Source organism: Narcine bancroftii, chromosome 5 (genome assembly GCF_036971445.1).
Source record: "Narcine bancroftii isolate sNarBan1 chromosome 5, sNarBan1.hap1, whole genome shotgun sequence".
Lineage (NCBI taxonomy): Eukaryota > Metazoa > Chordata > Chondrichthyes > Torpediniformes > Narcinidae > Narcine > Narcine bancroftii.
Genome location: NC_091473.1, coordinates 72,671,609 through 72,694,638, shown reverse-complemented (window position 1 = coordinate 72,694,638; position 23,030 = coordinate 72,671,609). Strand labels below are relative to the sequence as shown.

Sequence of the window (23,030 nt, the reverse complement as noted above, 5' to 3'; positions counted from 1 at the left end):
GGCCTCTTTCTCTCTCTTCACCCTCTGACTTTCCCAACCTCCACTGGACCTTCCAACCTTCACTTCCTGATCCAACCATCCTCTTCCCCTCCCCAATACTCTTCACACCACTGAACCTCTCTCTAACCCCTGTCTGGTCTTCATCGTCCCCTCTGACCTTCCCCTCTCAGACCTGAATACTGTGTCCTCAGTAGAGGCCTCATTTCATTCTCCTTCATCCACACCTAGTTCTGCACATGCCATGATGTTGAACTCTTCTTCTATCAGCTCCTTCTTCATGCCTACTCCCATACCACGATTCTCCACACCCCATTACAGATCCCTTCTCCCACATTACACCTCCTAGACACCTCGTTCCAGTCTTCTACCTGCTCTGGACCTTTATATTTCCAACTATCACCATGACACCATGACATCAAGCGTATCGACTTCACTACTTCCCTCACTCATTCCAATCTCACCCCCTAGGAAGAACTGGCCCTCCACTCTCTCTGCACCAATCTGAACCTCACTATCAAACCTGTAAACAAGGGTGAAGCTGTTGTAGTCTGATGCACTGACCTCTATCTGGCCAAAGCCAGATGACAACTCTCAGACACCTCCTCTTACTTACCCCTCCAACAGGACCCCACCAAAACTCATCAAACAACTGTACTATACACCATCTCTGAACTCATCACTTCCAGTCACCTCCGTGGTATGTTATTGTTTCCCAACCCCATACCGCCCCTTTTTACTTCCTACCCAAGATCCACAAACCCAAATATCCTGGCAGAGCCATCGTATCCTCATGCTCATGCTCCAATGAATTGGTCTCCGCTTAAGTTTTGTCCCCCTGGTCCAGTTCCTCCCCACCTACATCCGGGACACTTCAACAACTTCCATTTCCCTGAACTCTATCTCCTCATATTTACCATGGATAGCCAATCTCTATACACCTCTATTCCCCATAATGAAGGCCTCAAAGCCCTTTGTTTCTTTCTGGACAAGAGAACCACAAGTGCTCTCCACCAACACCCTCCTCCAGCTGGTAGAACTTCTCCTCACCTTCAATAATTTCTCCTCTGACATATCGCACTTTCACCAGATTGTTAGCTATGGGATGCCTTTTTGTTGGCCTCATGGAGCAATCCATGCTACAAGCATTCACAGGCAATACTCCTCAACTCTTCCTCCGCTACATCGATTACTATTTTCGTGCTGCCTCATGTACCCATGACGAGCTCGCTGATTTCATCCACTTTGCTGCCACCTTCTACCCCAACCTCAAATTCACTTGGTCCATCTCCAGGAAAACTCTCCCATTCCTCGATCTCTCTGTCTCCATCTCAGACGACAAACATCTTCTATAAACCCACCAACTCCCCCAGCTACCTCCACTGCACCTCTTCCCACCCAGTCCCCAATAAGGATTCCATTCCATTCTCTCAATTCCTCGATCTCCATCGCATCTGCACTCAGGATGAGGACTTCCATGTCAGATCATCAGAAATGTCCTCCTTCTTCAAACAATGTGGTTTTCCCTCTACCACCATCAACTCGGCACTCACCCGCATATCCTCCATTACCTGCACATCTGCCCTGGCCCCCTCTGCCCCCAACACGCAACAAAGACAGATTTCACGTCCTCACCTACCACTCCACCAGCCTCCTTATTCAATAATCCTCCTCCGCCATTTCTGCCACTTATTACATGATCCCATCACGAGACACATATTCCGCTCTCCACCTTCTGCAGGGACCACTCCATCCGTGACTCTCTTGTCCATTCCCCCCTCCCCATCAATCTCCCTTGGGACCTACCCCTGTGACCATAGGAGATGCTCCAGTTGCATTCTCACCTACTCCCTCACCATAATTCAGGGCCCCGAACAGTCCTCCAAGTGAAGCAACATTTCACTTGTGAATCTGCAGGGGTCATCTTTTGCATCTGATGCTCCCGCTGCAATCTCCTCTACATCATAGAGACTGAACACAGACTGGGAGATTGATTCGTTGAGCACCCCGGCTCTGTCCGCTGCAATAGCGTGAATCTCCCAGCGGCCACCAATTTCAATTCTCCATCCCAGTCCATTCCTTTACCGACCACCCTCAAATTGGAGGAACACCACCTCTTCTTCCGACTGGGCACCCTCCAACCGGATGGCGTTAATATCGACTTCTCTGGCTTTCGTTAAAACCCCCACTTCCTTCTTCCCCTGTTGTCTCTCCTTTCCCTGTCTCCTTTTGCACAGGCATGATAAATTCTCACCTAGAACCTTATCATATCCAATTAACACATTTGGTTGGTCAGGATTCCTCCCTTATTGATGAATTCTGAGACTTTCTGATATATCCTGCTTCTACCTTTTCTGATTTTTCCTTGTAGAAGGCCTCAGGCCTAAAACACCAGCAATATACCTTTGTCTCCTGTAGGTGCTGAAAGGTCTGGCTGAGTTCTCCAGCATTTCTCTAACTATAGAAGTCTGTACAACATCAAACTTTGCAACATGAGATTGGATTAATGGTGGAAATATCAATGGGGTAGCATTTTGAGAATGTCATCATGATTGTGTAAATGAATGCACAAAGTAGGATTCAGAACCTAATGTTCTAAATAGGCAAAAAGTGATTTCAATAACCCAAGGAAAAAAAACAAAAGAAATTAGATTGCAACTAGATGTATACAGATAGAACAATGTCCAACAAGTAGTAGCATTATAAAAATGACATAGAAATGCAGGGCTAAAATGCTCCCATGAACGTGAAAGGTACAAACTGCAAGATTGGGGAAATCTGGATGAATTTGGTTTATCCAGAATTCTGGAAGGTTTGATGAAAAATAAAGGAAATACAGGGCAGTTACAGGCAACTGGAAACAGGAGAGCCCCTTTCAAAGTATAGGAGATTATGTACAAAGAGGATGATAAAGTGGGGCTATGAAGTATCACTACAAATAAGATTCAGGTGAATCTCAAGCCATATTAAGAGCAAGAGATATACCAATAAAAGAATAGGTTCTATTAAGGGACTGCATGAAGCTAGAGTATATGGATTCCTTCCTACTCTTGACATGTCCAATGTTAATGATTTGTAATCATGAAAAATATAAAGGACTTAAATCCATCTAGATGGAATTATGGAAAAGCAGCAAGTTCAAATTTACCTGTAAAATTGTAAATAGTTTTGTATTAAATTTTTCATTTTACTATAAAATATCTGTTGACCAAGAAATACTTGTGCAATTCAGTTTACCGGATCTGTTCAGTCTGTACAATGCCTTCTTTGTGGCCTTCCAATCGAGCTGCCAAGCGCTCTTTGTCAAGTCGTACACGTTCTTCATCCTAATTAAAATAAACAATGATGTTAATTTTTATGAATCACCACTGCTAAATCTTGAGACATACAATCCAAAGTATTAGCCAGGATACAATCCATGCTGAGAAATAACCACTAATGATCTAAAATTTTCAGACAATTTCAAATTATTTCAACGTAAAAACATTTTGATGCTCAGCAGTAAATATAGTTCAGATTTGTGCCTTCAATAATTTTCTAATGTTTTCACATTTTCGAACTATTTTAATCTGCATATTTGTTATACAATTCATTTGCATGATAAAATAACCATGGTTCTAATGATAAATGCATTCCCTGAGAATCTGTTTTCAGCATTGCTTTTCACCCATCTTCTACAATATACAGTAAATTTAACTTTTTTTTCCTACATGAAGTTCCTCGTATCTTTCTCCATGCCAGTTACTCTTTATCCATCACTCCACTCCGTGCAAATGTACATACTGTTAGAGGCATGGCTATGCTAAGGAGCTGAGCAGAAGTGCTTTGAAAGAGCTCTCCACAAAACGTATTAAAAAGACAGAAAGCTCAAAACTAGAATTTTAGCATAATAAAAAATGGATAAAACTAGTGCCAAATGGCCACAGCAACCAAAAGCAAAAACTGAAAAAGTAACAAATCGGCCAGGAACGTCGAGTGGAAGCCTGATGAGGAGAGACTCAGGAGGAGCATTGGGACTGGCAGAAACAAGCAGAGTTGGGGGTGGGACATCATTCCAAGATATAACCAACATCCTGAACAAGACAGAAATTTTATGCACTCATTTTACAAGTGTGTAATCAGCTGATAGACATATCAGAAACAGTAAAGGGAATCAAAGAAGTCATGGAAGATTTAATGGAATGAATTACTTGTTCGGAGGCTGAGCAAACCTTTGACAGGCTAAAGGTACTGGAAGAAAAAGCAAAATCATGGGACACAGGGAAAAAAAGGATTGATGAGAAGATCAATCATATGGAAAATTTCAGCAGACATAACAATGTAAGAATCACTGCACTGAGAGAAAGAATAGAGGGAAAAGATGTGGAGAGTTTCTTTGAAAACATGGATCCCACAAATGCTGGGACAAAACATGTTAAATGCAAGGCTGCAAATTGAAAGGGCTCCCCAGACCCAGAAGAACAGCGACCACGACCAGTCCTGGCAAGACTTTTAAGTTATCGGGAGAAAGATGCGATCTTGGGTGCAGCATATAAATATTCAAAAAGTAATAATGGCCCATTAGTGGTGAACAATGCAAAAGTAATGTTTTTCTAGGACTTTAGCCCTGTCTTGGTTAAACAAATAAATGAGTTTGAGGAGGTAAAGAGACAATTGCAATCCAAAAACTCTATATGTTCAATGATTTACCCAGCAACATTGAGGGTGGACGTCTCAGAAGGTAATCGACGAATTTTCAAAGATAAAGAAGTGGAAGAAATTTTAAGAAAGTTATGAAAAGATTAAAGTCGCCAGCTGAAAGGACTGAAAAGACCATTTCAGAACGGAACTAAATGATTGTCGTATCTTCTTATTTATACTAATAGTACTGAACCATCTTGTTTTCATTATTAAAAAAAAACCATTGGGGTTTATATGAAGAGCTCTGAAAAGATAGAAAGGTGGTAAGGAAAGTAGCAAGGTGGGAACTCTGATTTAGGGGCAAAAGATGGCGCTTTAGGAGGAGTGGTTTTAAAAGATGGCGCCAAAGAGAGGGTTTCTTCTTCTTCTGTTTTCTTAACCTTAGATTGTTCTTAAAAGATGCAGATCAACGCTGACCCCACCTGAAATTAGTGAAACTGCGAGCAATCTGGATGGGGAATACACCCAAATTTATAACAAAATAGTACTATGTATTCAGAGTGAAAGTGCAAAGCCAGGGTGGCAGAGGTCAAGGGAAAGTTGGGAGTCGGACTTGGGTGTGGTGATTTCAGAAATGAGTTGGTCAGATTGGTGTAAGGACAGCATGACATCATTTATAAATGCAAGATATGGATTAGTTCAGTATATTTTTGTTTAAAAAACACCAATGATATCTTACCCCACAAAATTATACAGATCAAAAGCTGAAATTTCAGAGATGTGTTTCAGATGTGGGATTGACACAGGAACTTTTCTACATGTCACGTGATCATGCATGAAAGTGAGACCATTTTGGAAAGAAATCACAGAAAAATTAACCAGGATAACAGGAATGGCCTTCACGGGTAACCTAGAGCTATATCAACTAGGTAATTTTATGGTAATAACCAGCAAATTGATCAAATCACATTTATAAAAATAATTCTGGCAGTATCAAAAAAAATGTATCGTGATCACTTGGAAGTTCAACTCCCCTCAACTTATAGCACGACGAACTGCAGAAATGAACAGCTGAATACCTATGGGGAATAAAAAAAATCACATACAACTTAAAGAACAAATATAACACTTATGTAAAGGTATGGCAGCCATAACTGGACCACAATGGGGCCCAGATACAGTAATAAAAAGGAAAAAAATTATAAAGGTAAACTATTAAACATACAAAAACTGTACTCTATAAACTTAAAACATAGGTAAGCTCTGACGGCGAGCGGATCCGTATGTATGGAGGGACTGTTTTGTTTTTGTTTGTTGTGTTTATAAAGAAAATGTTTAATATATTTTATATTTAAAATGTTACTATGTATATTTTTGAAAAAAATTAAAATACATGTGAAAAAATGTATATACAGTTATTTCATCTCTCTATAGCACTGAGGTTCATAATCAGTTTTCAAATACTTATATGCCATTGTATAGGATGACTCGTGTATAGAACAACCCAAAATTTCCATCTAAAATGTTGGAATTGAGAGATACCCTTTGTAATAAGACAGCTCCACCTCCCCAACCCACCCCCAAAATCTGGCACTTATTGCTGACTGATACATGCTGTTAAAAGCCAAATCACAATATTTTAATAACAATTTATTATTTAAAAGCTTAAATTTTATTTGGATATCTTAAAATAAACCACTGTTTGCTCCTGTAACAGGCTGCTTAAAGCCTGTACGTAGCCAACAGCAGTCGGACTGGGTGGATAGATCCCATGGAGGTGTGCTGAGACTTTGCAAGTAACTAACAGGGCACGTGCAGGATTACAACAAAGCCAGCAGGAAGATGGTAGCGGTGTTGTGACTTCGTCATCAAGGTCCAAAATTTATACTCTTTGTATAGGACGACCCCTGATTTTAAGATAAAATTTTTAAGTTTTTTTGTGTTTCTCTGACCTAGTATCTTTAGAACTTCCAACTGTGCCTGTTGGTCATTCTTTCCTTATCCAATTCCTTCAGAACTAAGCACTGCAAATCTCAGCCAATTATCATATTTCCAACAGAAAATATCTTGAAAACTATTTCATTTCAAACAAATTTCTATCGCTTTCTTAAACTGTGATACCACAACACAGGTTGCTCAATAATGCATTTTATTTTCTCCAACATAAACAAAAGTGTTTCACATATTAAAGGACCACTAGATTTTTTAATTACAAAATTTAAAATGCAAAACTGGCATAAAAAGCCACAAATTGCAAGCTCATCTTTCAACTTGCATTTCCCTATTAATTGATGAATCACCATCACTCTATTTTTTCTCATGGCAATACTTGTATAAAAGCCAAATATTAATGTACACACTTTTTTTTTTGGCTTGGCTTCGCGGACGAAGATTTATGGAGGGGGTAAAAGTCCACGTCAGCTGCAGGCTCGATTGTGGCTGACAAGTCCGATGCGGGACAGGCAGATATGGTTGCAGCGGTTGCAGGGGAAAATTGGTTGGTTGGGGTTGGGTGTTGGGTTTTTCCTCCTTTGTCTTTTGTCAGTAAGGTGGGCTCTGCGGTTTTCTTCAAAGGAGGTTGCTGCCCGCCGAACTGTGAGGCGCCAAGATGCACGGTTTGAGGTGATATCAGCCCACTGGCGGTGGTCAATGTGGCACACTCCCACCAAAAAATCATGAATATTAAAGACTACACAGAGACCCTGACTTATGATGGGGTTTGGTTCCAGGACTTGCATTGTAAGTAGACAACTGAGTAACCAACACCATATTAATGATTCTAACCATTAAGTCAGATGGATACAAACTTTTATTCAGGCCATTCCATCAGAATACAAGGGAAAGTCCATTTGATTTAAAAGATTCAACATAGAGTGCAAGAGCACTATTATGGATCTCACTGAACATTGAATGGATGAAGAAAAATGCACCCCCATTAGAGAATGCATAGCAAGGAATTAAGAACTTAGCGAACTAATCCTTGCACAGAGGTGATGTGGCCATTATCATTAATTTCTCCAGGAAATATTGTCCCTTCTTCATTCAAGCAAATCAGATAAACTGATTACCTCTATCCTGGGCTTCTTTAATTCTGATGATATTTCTTCAGCTGCCCTTTTCACTGTTAGTTAACAAATACAAGAAAAACAAGCATTAATTATTTGTTTTAAGAAGTATTTTTTCAAAAAAACCTGTTGATGAAAATAGTTCATAAATACCTTGCGTTGATCGCTGCAAACCAATTTCTAGAGGGGCACTTCTGTCTATGCTTGCAGATGTTGCTAGGGAAATAAAACAGTAAAAACGTTTTTAAAAATCTGCAACTGCAAATACAAGTTAACAACTTGCATGACTCGACGAGATCTATCAAAAGTATAATCCTCAGATACTGATTTCTTCATCTGAATCACTAACAGAAACATTTCCAGGGGAAGAAATATTTTATATGTGCAGCCTAAATCAATGAGGATCAATAAAATTGTTTCAATGATTCTAATGATTAACATAAACTTACATGTTTCACCATTTAAGTAGCTAAGTAGATCCTTTCTGTCTGGTCTTCGTACCACAGGAATATTCTCTGTCTAAAAATTGAAACAGAGCAGTCAATACTTGAAACAGTCTCACTGCTTTAATAACGGTTAGTATATTAATGATTTAACTCCATTAACCCCGTTACATTTACAAAATAAATTTTCTTTTTACACCTTCACAAGCATTTCAGTCCCAGAATGAAGACTCAGAAAATATAACAAGGATCTCCAAATAGCCAACCATTTTAATTCCACACACTATTCCAAAACCAATGTTATCCATGGCTTACTGCACTTCCAAACCAAGGTTACTTGCAAATTGACACTAGACTGCATTAACACTGACTTCACCAATTTCCACTACACTCCTTATGTGTGTCTCTCTCTTTCTCTATTCCTCTGTCTCTTTTTCTCCAGCTCCCCACCTCCTTCCCTTTCCTCTCTATTCAGAGAGCTCCCCATCAATTTTCAGCTTTTTTCTCTTCTACCCTCCCACCCTTATCCACCTATTAGCCGATGCTCCTCTATTTGCCTATTCTTTTTTTCAGGTGCCTGCCTATTTTTTGCACTTAGTGATGAAGGCAATACCTGTTACCCTAGACATCACAGGACTTGCTGAGTTTCTCCCACACTTTTAGTGGATTGCACTAAAACCCAAGTGTCTGCAGCCTTTCCTAATTAACCCTTGTTGAAAGTGAGCTTTATTTACTCCACTGTGTAAATTCAAGTAAAACTTTGTAAATTTGGTTGAATTCAAATACTAGCAGCATTCAAACAGATGGTTCTTAGCATTTCTATACGTTCTTTGTCAAAAGATCCCATTTATACATCTTGCTAAAAAATACCAACTTAAATTACTAAGAACTCGTTTGATTGAAAATGCCAAATCAAAGGGTTTTAATACTTACTGCAGCACGCCGCACGTACACAGGATGAGAGAGATGAACATTGTTAAGCAGGAACAAAATGGAATCCAAAGTATAATACTCCCTAGGTTGACCTTCCTTGCCTGTCCTACATGAAAAGCAAAAATGAAATTAGTGAAACAATGCACTACAAAATAAAAACTACATGCCTTCACTATTGTCAGACTTGCTCTTTTATATCAGGATGCTAAATTATTTTTCAAATACAGTAAAATCCCCATTATCCAGAAATTCAGGCAACGGGCAACCTCAAACAAACAGCACCAAAATTAAATTTGAGGAAATGAATAAATGAAATTAAAATAAATATGAATAAATAAAGATTTAAATTAAAGTTTAAAATTGTAAAGTGAATGTTCTCTGAAGTAACACATAAACCTTGATTTTGCTCATGTTAACAACATTTTCTTCCTTTGTTAAAAAAAATGTGCATTGAGATTTTAAACATTCACAAAAATATACATATAAATTACATCACATCCAACTACACCAATTCTTCAGCTAAGAAAGCAAGTTATTTTACCATATTTGTAATATCTTCCCCAATCAGCAAAAGAATGAGGAAAATGCACAAGTGTTTCTGTTGCTCAAACAAGCATCTACAGTATTTACTAATGATAATAAATTTACCGAACATTAGAATCAAAATTTATTGCCATGAGCAAGTTACAAAATTCATTGTTTTGCATGCAAGCATTTACACAAACCACCTTACAAAAATAAATAAAAACAATACACGAAAAGTCAAAGCAAAGCAGTGGGTTTGGTTCATTGATCATTCAGGAAACTGATGGCAACAGGGAAGCAGCAGTCCTTGTGCCACTGATTGCTCATCTTCAGGCTCCTGTACCTTTCCCCCCACCCATGATAGCACAGTGAAGAGGGCATGGCCTGGGTGGTGGCAGTCCTTGAGGTTAGAGGCTGCTTTTTTAAGACATCGCCCCTTGTAGATGTCCTCAATGGTGTAAAGTCTGGTGCCCCTACTGTCACAGGCCAGGTTAACAACCCTCCATTTTTTTTCTTGGCTTGAGCATTGGCATCTCCATACCAGAGAGTAATGCAACCAGCAAGAATGCTCTCCAAGGTTTCAAGAGTCTTCGATGACATACAAAATCTCCTCAAACATGTCACAAAATATAGCCCCTGGCTAGCCTTCTTAGTGATTGCATCAACATGGAGGCGGCTTGGGGGGGTGGGGGGATGCCACGTGATGATGTGGGGCTAGACTTGACTTCTCTACGCTCTCAAAAAAAGTTTTAAAAAAGGATTAAGAAGCCTGAACTGACTGCAAGAAAATAGAAGAGGAAGCTATCGGAAGGCCTTCAGAACAATAACCAATGCCTCCTAAGAAAGATAAACTGATACTTTTTAAGAACTTGAACAAGAAAAAGAAGCTGATTAAAAAAGAGGTCCACCTTGAAGAAGGATTCTGGAGCTCTCCGGAAAGCAAGCGCCCGTGGTGACAGACCTGGAGCTGGAGACAGCTTGGACATCGCTGTCCAAGGTCTCCCCCAACAATGGCCGACAACCAGGGGTGAAGAAGTGACACTGAGCATGCGCGAGGAGTCACACAGGTTCAGAGCACAAAAAAGGAGGCATTTTTTTTTTTTTTAAAAAGGTCAAGAAGCCTCCAGCTCCAGTGATCAAGATGAAGAGCAGGAAGAAGAAATGTATGTTGAACATAGAGTTTGGGACAAAAAAAAAAACAGGAGAAAATAAAGGAGTCTTATATATCTACAACTGAAATGGATTCTTTCCGGCAAACTTTGTTACAGTTAACAATGGAAGTTAAAAAATGTAATGAGGGTATAATTGAAAATAAGGGTTCTATGAAGAAGGTGGACAGAATGCTGTCTCAAATGGAACAAAAATTTGAAGTGATGGACGCAAAAACTAAAGGTAATGAATTTGAAATTCAGCATGTTAAAGAGCAAATGAAGAACGTTCAAGCTGAGGTGGCTGCAATTAAATAACTCAAAAAATTGATATGTTGGAAAATTTTAGTAGATGAAATAATATAAAAAATTGTTGAACTTAAGGAAGGCTATGACATGCAAGATATGAAGAGATTTTTTACAACGTTGGATTCTGTAAACTTTGGGGGTAAGTTAATTTCAAGGAGATATTGAGATTGAAAGAGCTCATCGAGCATTACGACCTAAGCTACAGCCAAATCAGAAGCCACATTCAATTCTGGTCACGTTGCTTCATTATGAAGTGAGGGAGAAGATTTTGGAGCTTACTGTAAAGCAAACGAAGGAGAGACAATCCCCATTGATTTATAATGATAATAAGATTTTATTTTACCCTGATAAAGTTTTGATTTGTTGAAAAGAAAATAAAAATAATGCTGTTAAAAATGTGCAATGGAAGAAAGTTTTAAGGTACCCAGCAGTATTAAAAGTTTTTGTTTCTGAGGATAAAAAGATTTTTTACAGAACCCAATGAAGCGAAAGTGTTTGCAGATTCACTACCAGAGAAAATGAGACGAGAACTGGGAGATATTTGAAGAGAGAGGAAGTGGAAAGATTGCAGTTGGGAATTGCAATGGATAAATATTGGGAGAATTTGGTAAGATTAGTGGGTTACATACATGCACACACATTTTAAAACAGATCTTATTTGAAAGAATGAAGAATTGGAGACAGGCTGGATGGTTGGATAACTACAAGACATCTGACCTTTCTGCAAAGTGCTCACAGAAAGGTCACTACTGGGTTTTGTTTATCTAAGACAACTACTTGACTAAGAGAGAAGAACTCCTGTTGTTTGCTGAAGAAGGTGGGGGTTTTGCAAGTGAGAGTCACATGGGTTCTCTGGCAGTCTCAGTTGGAGAGAGAGAGGGGGAGAGAAGACAAGCCCTCTCAGCTAATGTGTGTGACAGTGAAAAGGGACTGAACAGTCACAGCTGAAACAAGCCAAGAAGAGCTGGTTGGAAACAGAAAGTTCCAGAACAGTGGATGGCTGGAAGTGCTATCTGTCTGATATTTCTCTTGGAATAAGTGGAACAGAAAGGAACTCTGTGGTAACCTGAAGAAAGAGGTTACCATCTGGAAAACCCTGATGGGACAAGTTTCATCAGTGAGACCTTGAGGTGACTAATGGTGGTACCTCAGTTGTGGAAATATTGGAACAACAAATCTCTCTCTAAAAACCCTACAAGAACCTTCCTGAGCGGTAAACATTTACCTTTTGAGCACCAAAGCCTAGTGAACTTTATACGTTAAATTCTGTGCACAGTAGAAGGCTTGCCTGCATCCAGAGAACTTGGAAGGAGAAGTGAAATTGAACTATGAACCAAAGAACTTTTCTTAAATTTACACACACATTATATACATGTGCCCTTTGAACTAGAAGGGGGTTAATTTAGTGTTAGTTAAGTATAGAGATAAGATGGAATTTGATTCTGTTTTCATGTTTAAAGTTGATTAAAAACAATTTGTTTTAAAAACTACTTGTCTTGGTGAATGTCTATTGCTGCTGGGTTTTGTGGTCCTTTGGGCTCGTAATAGAATGTATAATGAAATGATATAAGTTTAAGGAGGAGAGAAAATATTAGAGAAGACAGTTTTACCCAATAGATCTGTGTGGAGAAAAAAATGAATTGATCATTGTAAATTTGAGGCATAAGGGATAGTATAATTTCGGGGAGTTAGGTGAGAGTATGAGCCTGGCTTCCACGGAATCGAGTGGGCAGGTATGATTTTCGATCTCAACTTCTTTCGATCAGGAGTCAATAAATGTTAATAATGTGCACCTTGGGGTGGTGGGGGGGGGTGGGGGGTACGGTTTCTGTTCTTTATCTTTCCTTTATTTTTTCTCTTTAATATACCTAAATTTAATAATTGTATTATGAAATATTTAGTTATTACTTCGGATATAGGAGGAGTGGAGATGGAAATTTGGACAGTTATTGGATTATATGAGACTTTAGATAGCTGATAAAATGAATTTTATTAGTATTAATATTATTGGGATGCAGAATCAAATAAAGTGGAAAAGAAATTTTAGTTTATATGAAAAAAATTAAAACAGGCAACTTTTATTTTTACAGGTAACACATTTGATGGAAAAAGAACATTAAAAATTAAAAGAGATTGGGTAGGAACAGTAATAGCATCTTTTAATTCTAAGGCTGGAGGTACAGCAATATTAATTAATAAAAATTTATCTGCTAAAATATTGGATATTAATATAGATGTAGTGGGGAAATGTGTTTATGGCGATTTGTCAGATTTATTCTGAACAATGGACCTTAATGAATGTATATGCACTAAATGTAGATGATGTCAATTTATGCAAGATATCTTTATGAATTTATCAAATGCCAAAGGAAAAATTATATTTGGAGGGGATTTTAATTTTGCTTTAGACCCAAAATTAGATAGATTGGAAGATAGAATGATGAAAAATAAGGTAGCAAAAATGATAACAGATCTGATGAAAGATATGGATTTAGTGGATATATGGATAAAAATCATCCAAATGAAAGAGATTATTCTTTTTTTTCCAATTTAAAACATATTCGCAGATAGATATGGCTTTTAATTTCTGCAGTAACTTGAATATAGAGTACAAAACATGGAATATCAAGCATGAGTTTTATCAAATCATTCACCTTTAATTTTGTCTATTTCATTGGAAGAAGAACAAAAGGTAAGTTATAGGTGAAGATTAAACACTATTTTGCTGAAGAAAAGGGAATTTTGTGATTTTATGAGGCAACAGATAAACTTTTTTCTAGATACTAATAAGGATTCAGTTGCGAGTAAGTTTGTATTATGGGATTCAATGAAGGCATATTTGAGAAGTTAAATAAGTTATACTTCAAAAATAAAGAAAGAATATGAAAGAAGTAACTCAATTAGATAAAGTAATGAAATTGGAGAAGGAAATTCAAGTACATAAAGATTAAGAGAAGAGCAAATTGTTACAGTTGAATAAATTAAGTCTTAATGCTGTGCAGACTTATAGACTGGAGAGAGATATAATGAGAACATGACAAAAATATTACAAGTTGGGTGAAAGGGCCCATAAGGTTATAGCATGACAATTATAAACAGAAGATTTCTAGAACAATAATTGCTACAAAGAAATTATCAGGACAGATAACATAAAATGCAGGAAATAAATGATAATTTTAAAGTCTTTTATGCTAAACGTTATCATTCCAAGTCTAAGAGAGATGATAATAAGAGATTATTTGAGACAAATTAAATTATCATTGTTAGTGGATGACAAAAAGATAAGACTGTCCAAGAATTTTTCAGAAAAAATTAATCTCTACAGAATAAGGCTCCGGGTGAAATCTGTTTCCCACCAGAATTTTAAAAAGAGTTTAAGGAGCTATTAATATCTGTATTGATGGAGGTATTAGGTCAAATGAAAGAGGTTTATGATCTACCCGAATCTTATTAAACAGTATTAATAACTATAATTCCAAAAAAAGGGAAATATTGTTTACAACCTTCTTCATATAGACCTATATTATTATTGAAAACTATAAATTGTATTGAAATCATTAGCTAGTAGGCTAGTTGAATTTTTGCCAAAATTAATAAATTTAGATCTAACTGGTTTTATTCAAAAATAGAAAATCAGCAGATAACATAGTTAAATTTTTAAGTTTAGTAAATATAGCACATAATACGAAGATTCCCGTGGTAGCATTAGATACAGAGAAAGCATATGATCAATTGGAATGGGATTTTTTTTTAATTTGAGACACTTAAAGCTTTTGGGATTCCAAATACTTTTATAAACTGGATAAAGGCATTGTATGATCAACTAAAAGCAAAAGTGATTACGAATAAACAAATCTCACAAGAACTTCTAGTCCAGGTTGTCGATTATCACCCTTTTTGTTTGCATTAGCGATTGAATTATTGGCAGAATTAGGACTGATAATGAAATTAAAAGATTTGAAGTTGGTAATAAAGAACATAAAATTAGTTTTTTTGTTGTTGATGTTTTGGTATATTTAACAAGGCCAGAAATGTCTTTAAATAAGTTGAATAAGTATGGGTTAGCAGCAGGTGATAAAAGTGAAGTAATGCCTATGATTACTCTAAATGTAAAAGATCAATAAAATTTAAATGGAAAAATGAAGCCATTAAATACAGGAATTAAACCAAATAATTTGCCATTGTTAACAAATTTGCAAGTGGATTTGAAAAGATGGAAAGATTTACCAATAACATTAATAGGAAGAGTGTTAAAATGAATATTTTTTCCAAGAATATAATATTTGTTTGAATCATTGCCCATTCAAGTACCAGAATATTTCTTTTGAAACTTGAATAAAATAATATGTGAATTTCTTTGGAAAGACAAAATGTCAAGAATTGGTTTAGAAAAATTAATGTTGAAATTTGATCAGGGTGAACTAAGACTACCAAATTTTAAGAATTATTTTAAAGCAGCTCAATTGAGGTTTTTCTCCTCCAGTTATCAACGGGATGAAAAACCACCTTGGATTCAAATAGAAATGAATAAAATTGGTGAAACTATTCCGGAGTTAATTTTGTATAAATGTAATAGAGTGCCGTTTAAAGGAACTTCAGATTTTTCCATATTGAAACGTATTTTAAACAAATTCATATTGAGAGAGGAATTAAAAATTATCAATTACCAAAAATGTTGTTCAGACAAAATCAACTTCTTCCTTTTACTTTGAGTAATTCTTTATTTGATAATTGGTCTAGTAAAGGTTTACAGAGAATAAAAGATTGTTTCTTAGGATCTTTTTTCTTAACTTTTGATGAATTAAAAGATAAATACAATATACATAATAATACAATTTTTGCATATTATCAATTAAAAATGTCTTTGAAAAAGAGACTGGGAGCAGATTTGAGACTCCCTAAACAAAGTCAATTTGAAGATATAACAGATACATTTGTTAAAAAATTTATTACTAATATACACATATATATATTTATATATATATATTACTAATATACATATATATATATTTATATAATATATATATTAGTAATAAATTTTTTAACAAATGTATCTGTTATATATATATATATATATATATTTATTTTTATATATATATATTTATATATATTTATTTATATATATTTATTTATATATATTTATATATATATATATTTATATATATATATATATATAAAATTACAAGAGACTGTAAAGAAAAAATATTTATATAAGTCAAAAATCCAATGGGAAAAAGATTTAAATATACAAATTCAGGAGGAGATTTGGTCAAAATTATGTTATGAAAATGTTACAAATACAGTAAATGTTAGATATCAAATGGTTCAATATAATTTTCTTCATCAATTGTCTTATACCCCATATAAGTTCAATGGACTTAATCCTAATTATTGACATAAGTGCTTTCGATGTACAAAATAAATAGGGACTTTTTTTGCATTCAGTGTAGTCTTGTGAAAAAGTGGAAAAGGTTTTGGAAAGAACTGAGTTTATTATTTGGGCAAATTATGAAGATAAAGAGACCAAAGGATTCAAGAATATTTTTACTTGGAGATATTTATGAAAAGGATACAAAATTGAAATTGGACAAATACAAAGAAAAAATTTTAAGTATTGCAATAGCAACTGCAAAGAAATGTATAGCGACATCATGGAAAGATGATAGAGAAATGTTATTGAGTAGATGGATAATGAGATGCAAAATTGTATATCTTTGGAAAAAATTAAGGAATCAAGTTGAAAATTTTTATATTATTTGGAAACCATATATGGATTTTATGGATAATTTTCCATCCACCTCTCCCATCTTATCCACTCCTCTTAATTAGTAACTTTTAATAACAATTAATGATTGTATATGCTAACATTATTGCATATTAAATGGTAGGTGTTTCTTTTTTTTCCTTTTCTTACTTTTGGGTGGGAGGGGGATGGGGATAAAAATATAAAAATTCTTTATATCATTGGCTGTGGATATTTGATTAATGTTTTATTCTTTTTTTTCCTCTGTAATGATGCAAACAATTAAATAGAATTTATTCAGTGATAAAAATGATGAATGACCCCCACCAAACTAACTACTCACTGTTGGTATAAAATCTGCAACAACTTGCTTTGATATTGCATCCTTCACATGATAAAACTGAAATCTTTTATATTCCAAGCACAGAAAGTTAATATGAGATTGATTAAATTCTTCAAAATTATTAAAAACAGATGAAATAGAAGTAGGCTGTTCAGCCCTTCTTTGTTTTCAATTTGCTTTCCTAAATCTACCTTGACGTCCTTAAAGAGTACACTCTCCAAGTCACTATCAACGCCTTCAATGAAGCACCAGAGAAAATTAACTCTACACTTAGTATGTGCAAGACAAAGGTCCTCAACCAAACTGGCCCTCCAATAATGAAGTTCCAAGTTTTGAAGTTCATGACAAATCTTGATAAACCTTGGTAGCCACTCTCAAAGAAAAGTAGCACCACACTGCTAAATACACCAGAATATCATTGTTTGAGCAAAAGATCAAGAACTCAGGCCTGGAACACATTGCATGGCCCTGCCTACCGATAAGACTTACAACAGCAGACAATTCTCGGGAATACCACCTTGCATCATGCTCCAAGGACAAGTTAACAAATGTCATTATCAACATGCTTTCTTTTAGGTTTAACTACATTCAGCAAGCTACATTATTCACATGTTCTATAGAAAACTTCCAAAAGAGATATCAGATTCTGAGCTCTCATTTGAAGTAATTACACTGATTATCGAAGATTTTCCTTCCCAAACACTTTTAAGTGTTGTTACATCATCGGCCAGCAGCAATAGAAATTCACCAAGATAATGTTATTTTTAAAACAATATTTTTATTAATAATTACTAATAATCCTACTTGAATGTAGCGACATGGAGATTATAATTCTAAAGGGGAATATGTGTAAATGTATTTCTAGGATGTATTGCATATTCCAAAGTAAGGGCCCAGGCTGGGCTTACACAGGTTGAAGGAGAGATGGGAGTCGGACTCGGACACAACGCCAGGTACAGGTTGGTGCAGTAAAATTTCTTGCACCAGTCGTACCTCACACCACAAGAATTACACAAATCAAAGCCTGAAATTTCAGAAATGAGCTTTAGGTATGGTGTGGAGATTGGAACCTTCCTCCACTCCACCTGACTATGTACAAAGATGAGACCCTTCTGGGAAGACCATGGGGACATTCTGAAAAAATTACAAAAGTGGATTTTCCACAGGATCCAGAGTTGTACCTTTTGTGAGATATTGGGGACGTGAGTTTGAGATTGACCAAAGATCAAATTCCGTTCGTAAAGGTCACCTTGGTGGTAGCCAGTTAGTATTTAGCAGTTTTGTGTAAGTCCAACTCCCAACTAAATACCACATGATGGAATATGGAAATGCAGACCTGCATTCCCTGAAGAAAAATTACATATAATCTAAGGAAGAAATATAAAACATTCATTAGAGTGTGACAAACTTACTTGAACTATATTGGCACACAGATTGATTATTCCTCCTCCCCCACCCCCCCACCAACTTTTGAAATAGGGATATGATAGCTATCTGTCCTAACAGGTAAACGAAAGTGATCAAGAAAGTAGGACCTGGTACAGGCAACATGTTTTTTTAGATTCCTTTCAAGCTTTTTACCTTTTAATTTTTTTTTTTTAACCTTTGTTATTTAGCCATTCTGGTTGCTTATTTTTTGCTAGGTTTTTTCCTAGGTTTCTGTAGGGATCTATAACCCCACAGGAATTTGTATCTGTAGAATTGACTGTGTTTTTTTTCAGTAGGGTTAGGGTGGGGAGGAGGATAAACACAGACTCTGCATATTGTACAAATGTTGAAAGATGTTGAATTTTGCAAGTCTGTGAAAATCAAAATAAAATATTCAAAAAAATAATTACTAACAATATAACATCTTGCTTAAATCTAAACGTAATCCCAAATATGAGTGTGTGTCTGTGTTCCAGACCATTACAGCTTCAGCACAATTCTGGAAACTCAATTCCCAAAGCTGTATTGAAACTCAGAACTTTTGAACTGTTGTTCAGAAGTTATTATGAAGTAGGTGAGACACCAAGACATCAGTCTGCCTTTAACTCATTAATCCTTGTCAAGCCGTTTCCAAAAAAATGTTATTTCAAACAAAAGATTGTCACAACTCCCCTCTTCATTGCGTAAGGGAAACAAAACTTGTGACTTCCACAATGCTTCCAAGAACCCAGGCATGGGTCAGCGAAATGACCATCAGAATGGACATGTTTCAATGAAGCAATTCTCTTGTTTCTTTTACCCAGATATGGGACAATCAAAAAATGACCATTACAATGGTCACGGTGGTTCAGTTTTTCCTGACTATGAGAAACAGTAGAAGCGTCCATTTTACAGAGCCATTTTCAACTCTGTTTTTAAATCTCTTGTTTGATCAATACTGGTTTCAGTTTCAACGTTCCAAAAAAAAAATCAATAATTAGGTTACTTCTCTCTGAACAGATGTCTTTTCCTTGGGTAAACAATCCATTGTTCTGGTTCTTAACTGAGACCATTAACTCTGTTTATGGCTTAGATTCAGGTGTCTCTATATCTGTAAAAATCTTGTTATGAAATCTGTGAGCATTTTGCACCCTGTTCCAACCCCCAAAGTAACTCACTAAAAAAAAAGAGGCTTGCAAGTGTATTTTAAGGATTTTGGGCTTCTGATCACAAAAGCCATCTTAAAATTTTCCTATCACATACTTTTTAAATAAAAGGTACAACCTATTTTGCCATTTCCTGCCTTATTTTAAGTCTACAAGTATATTGTCCAAAAAGCAAGCTGTTTTGATCAGTCCAAGCATGCCTGGTCATGCACTCAGTGCAGGTGCTATGCAAATGTTGTCTTTTGGATGAAAGGCATTTAAAGATGTGTCCGAGTTTGTGGACAATTTTAACATTATCTTGTGGCATTGTAAATGATTCTGGGACTTTTGTTGTAACAAGCTGGCCAAGATAGAATACAAAGGATTATGAAATTGTAACTGTAGGTGAACTCTAGTTTCGTTTTCCAAATAAATAATTATGACTTCATTTCCCAGAAATGGTGTCACATAAATCAGTTGCAATGCTTTTCTTATCAATGAGGGAGCAAGGATTTGCGACATTCCACATCTGTGAGAGACATTAACTGTGACAGTCCTGAAGGAGTGATTGAAGCTAAGAAGTAATTAAAGACTTATATTGAGTGATCAATGTCACGACAAGACATTCCAATTCTATGAACAAATGTGAAAGCTGTTTCCAATTAATTTCCAATTAATGAGAACACATGAACTTAGTTACTATACAAGGAATTTCTTTTCTAGTCCATCTTGAGAAGGACTCAGCACTAGAAGAGTCACCGACTTTTCATAGTATCTCCTATCTCCTGTGGGCATAACTGCAGTAACAAACTATCTGTCTTAAAACTGGTTCATTGGTTCTCTGCTGTATTTTTTATTTACAGATATTGTTGAGAATTTTCTTGGCAACTGCAGAGCACCAAACTACAGCCAGCTGATTGACAACATATTTCAAGCATACAAAACCATGAAGTACATTGAAAATTCATTTTCTGCATTCACACTGGACTTCTTCCTTGTTGATCTTCTTGAAGTAGTGACAAACATGGTAAAAAAAAAAATTCACTAGGACATTGCAACCATTGAAAAGCAGCATCAGGGCAACTGGAATCAATCAATGATGGCCGATTATTGTTGGGCACTGACACAACAGATGCTGAGTAGAAACAAAAAACAGAGGCAAAACATTTTTGGGTCAATTGAACTGCCACAATGTATAGGTAGTTCTCGACTTTCAACCTACGCAAGTTATAGCCACCCGCACATACAATTTAAAAAAAATCTTTATTAACACTACTGTAAAAGTTCATATTTTGTATTAAAAGTACTGTATACAGTGGTCCCTGCTCCTAGCACCAGTCTGAAGTCCCCACTCTCCATTCTCCCAGAGGTCCCAGTTCCCCGACTTATGACCAAACCCGTTATAACCAATTCTTCTGTCCCCATTATGGTCATAAGTCGGGAATTCCCTGTATCAGTATCATTATAGATTAATGTTTCTCCAAATGCCTTCGTAACACAGCAAATCTGAAATTATCTTTGTGTTCAGCTTGAAGTTGTCTATCATCATCCCCAATCTTTTTTCAGGAAGTAAACCTTTCCAAAAAAAATTGTTGTCCAGTTTTATCAGGGAAAGAGAGGAAAAGATTCAAGTATGCTCAAAGCCACCTTATGAAATGCAACATACTCGCCAACTTCTGGGAATCCCTGGCACATGAGCACTCAAAATGGAGAAAGAGTATTTGCAATGATTTTGAGACCCTCAAGGCTATGCATTAACGGCACAGAGGTCCTCCATCACAAAGTACCGACCCAACCAGTCAGCCACTACCTACCCCCTCATGAGAGAGGATGTGGTTCCCTCACTTATGTCTTTAGACACCTTAGCAAAAAAAGAATTCAACCATCATCAATCCAAAACCAAAAAACAAAATTGTTTTGCCTTATTATTTTTATACTGAACCTAATTAAAACTTGCACTACTTTCAGATTACTTATTTATTCCATTTCATTGCCCAGACCAAAGTGAGTACTTTTCCTGATGGAATTTTCTTGTCATATAGAAGGTTCAGCATTTCCTGAGTGCAACTCATTTTGCTACCTGCAATGTTAAATTGTAAGTGAAATTTGAATTGTACTAAGCTACATGATGATATTGACGACTGTTATTAGTCTCACAAAACAGCAGCTCACTCTTAACCTTCTTGACAATTTCAAATAATTACTTCAGCTTCTTGAAAAGCTACTTGGGCCTTTCAGACTTGAAATGGAACAAATGATTGAAAGAATTTGGTTTGTGCAAGTTGTCAAAGATCTATTCGGTTTTCCTTTTTCCTCTCAAGCTGAACTTCATTTCATTTTGCTTCTCTTTCTACATCAGATAATGATACTAATTTGTCTTTGTTCCTTTACTGGCACTAATGTTTAATTCTTCATTGTCATCCCTCCCCACGTTTTAGAACTCTGCAGCACAGTACAGGACCTTTGGACCTTGATGTTGTGCAAGTTGTCAAAGATTTTACTCCTTTAAAAATGTACTGAACCCTCCCTTCCTCATAACCCTCTATTTTTCTACCATCCATGTGCCTGTCTAAGAGTCTTTTAAATGGCCCTAATGTTTCAGCCTCCACCACCATCCCTGGCAAGAAATTCCAGGCATCCACAACTCTTGTGTAAAAAAAAACTTACTTCTGATATCTCCCTTAATCCCTCCCTTCACTTTGTATATGTTCTCTGGTGCTTGCTACTCCTGCCCTGGTGAAAAGGCACTAGCTGTCCACCCTATCTATGCCTCTCATAATCTTGTAGACCTCTACTAAGTCTCTGCTCATCCTTCTTCATTCCAAAGAGAAAATTCTGCTCACCTTACCTCTCTCATAAGACTTATTTTCCAATCTAGGTAACATTCTGGTGAATCTCCTCTGCACCCTCTCCATAGCTTCCACATCTTTCCTATAAGGAAGTGACCCGAACTGAACATAATATTTTAAGTGTGGTCTTACCAGAGATTTGTAAATTTGCAACATAACCTTGTAGGTTCAGTAACATGCTGTTCAAGAAAGCCATCATGTACGCATTCCATTTGATCAATTCGAAACAGAAATAACAGTTTTGGAAAAAGATCTTCAAGAGCTCAGTTCCAAAGATAAATGTAATCAATTAATTAATAAAAACTTCAGTATAATACGTTACAAACTTACAGAATTGAAAGCAATTACAAGAACGAAAAAGATTATGAATTAGGTGAGAGGTCACATAAAGTATTGGCTTGGCAACTAAAGGCAGAACAGGGCTTAAAAATAAGTAATACATAGTTAGTTATAAATCTCAAGAAATAAATGAATAGTTTTCAAAAATTTTATTTGAAATTATA

General features: G+C 36.2%; 1 protein-coding gene across 1 annotated transcript in view; it reads right to left on the bottom strand.

Moving 5' to 3' along the window:
* Nucleotides 1-23,030, bottom strand: part of cdc73 (cell division cycle 73, Paf1/RNA polymerase II complex component, homolog (S. cerevisiae)) — a 328,288-nt gene that overhangs the window by 281,185 nt on the left and 24,073 nt on the right. Inside the window, exons 2-6 of the mRNA XM_069937837.1 lie at nucleotides 9,059-9,164; nucleotides 8,132-8,201; nucleotides 7,836-7,898; nucleotides 7,686-7,738; nucleotides 3,235-3,323 (exon numbers count right to left, since the gene is read on the bottom strand). Of these exons, the coding sequence (XP_069793938.1) occupies nucleotides 3,235-3,323; nucleotides 7,686-7,738; nucleotides 7,836-7,898; nucleotides 8,132-8,201; nucleotides 9,059-9,164 (381 nt within the window). The remainder of the gene's footprint in view (nucleotides 1-3,234; nucleotides 3,324-7,685; nucleotides 7,739-7,835; nucleotides 7,899-8,131; nucleotides 8,202-9,058; nucleotides 9,165-23,030) is intronic.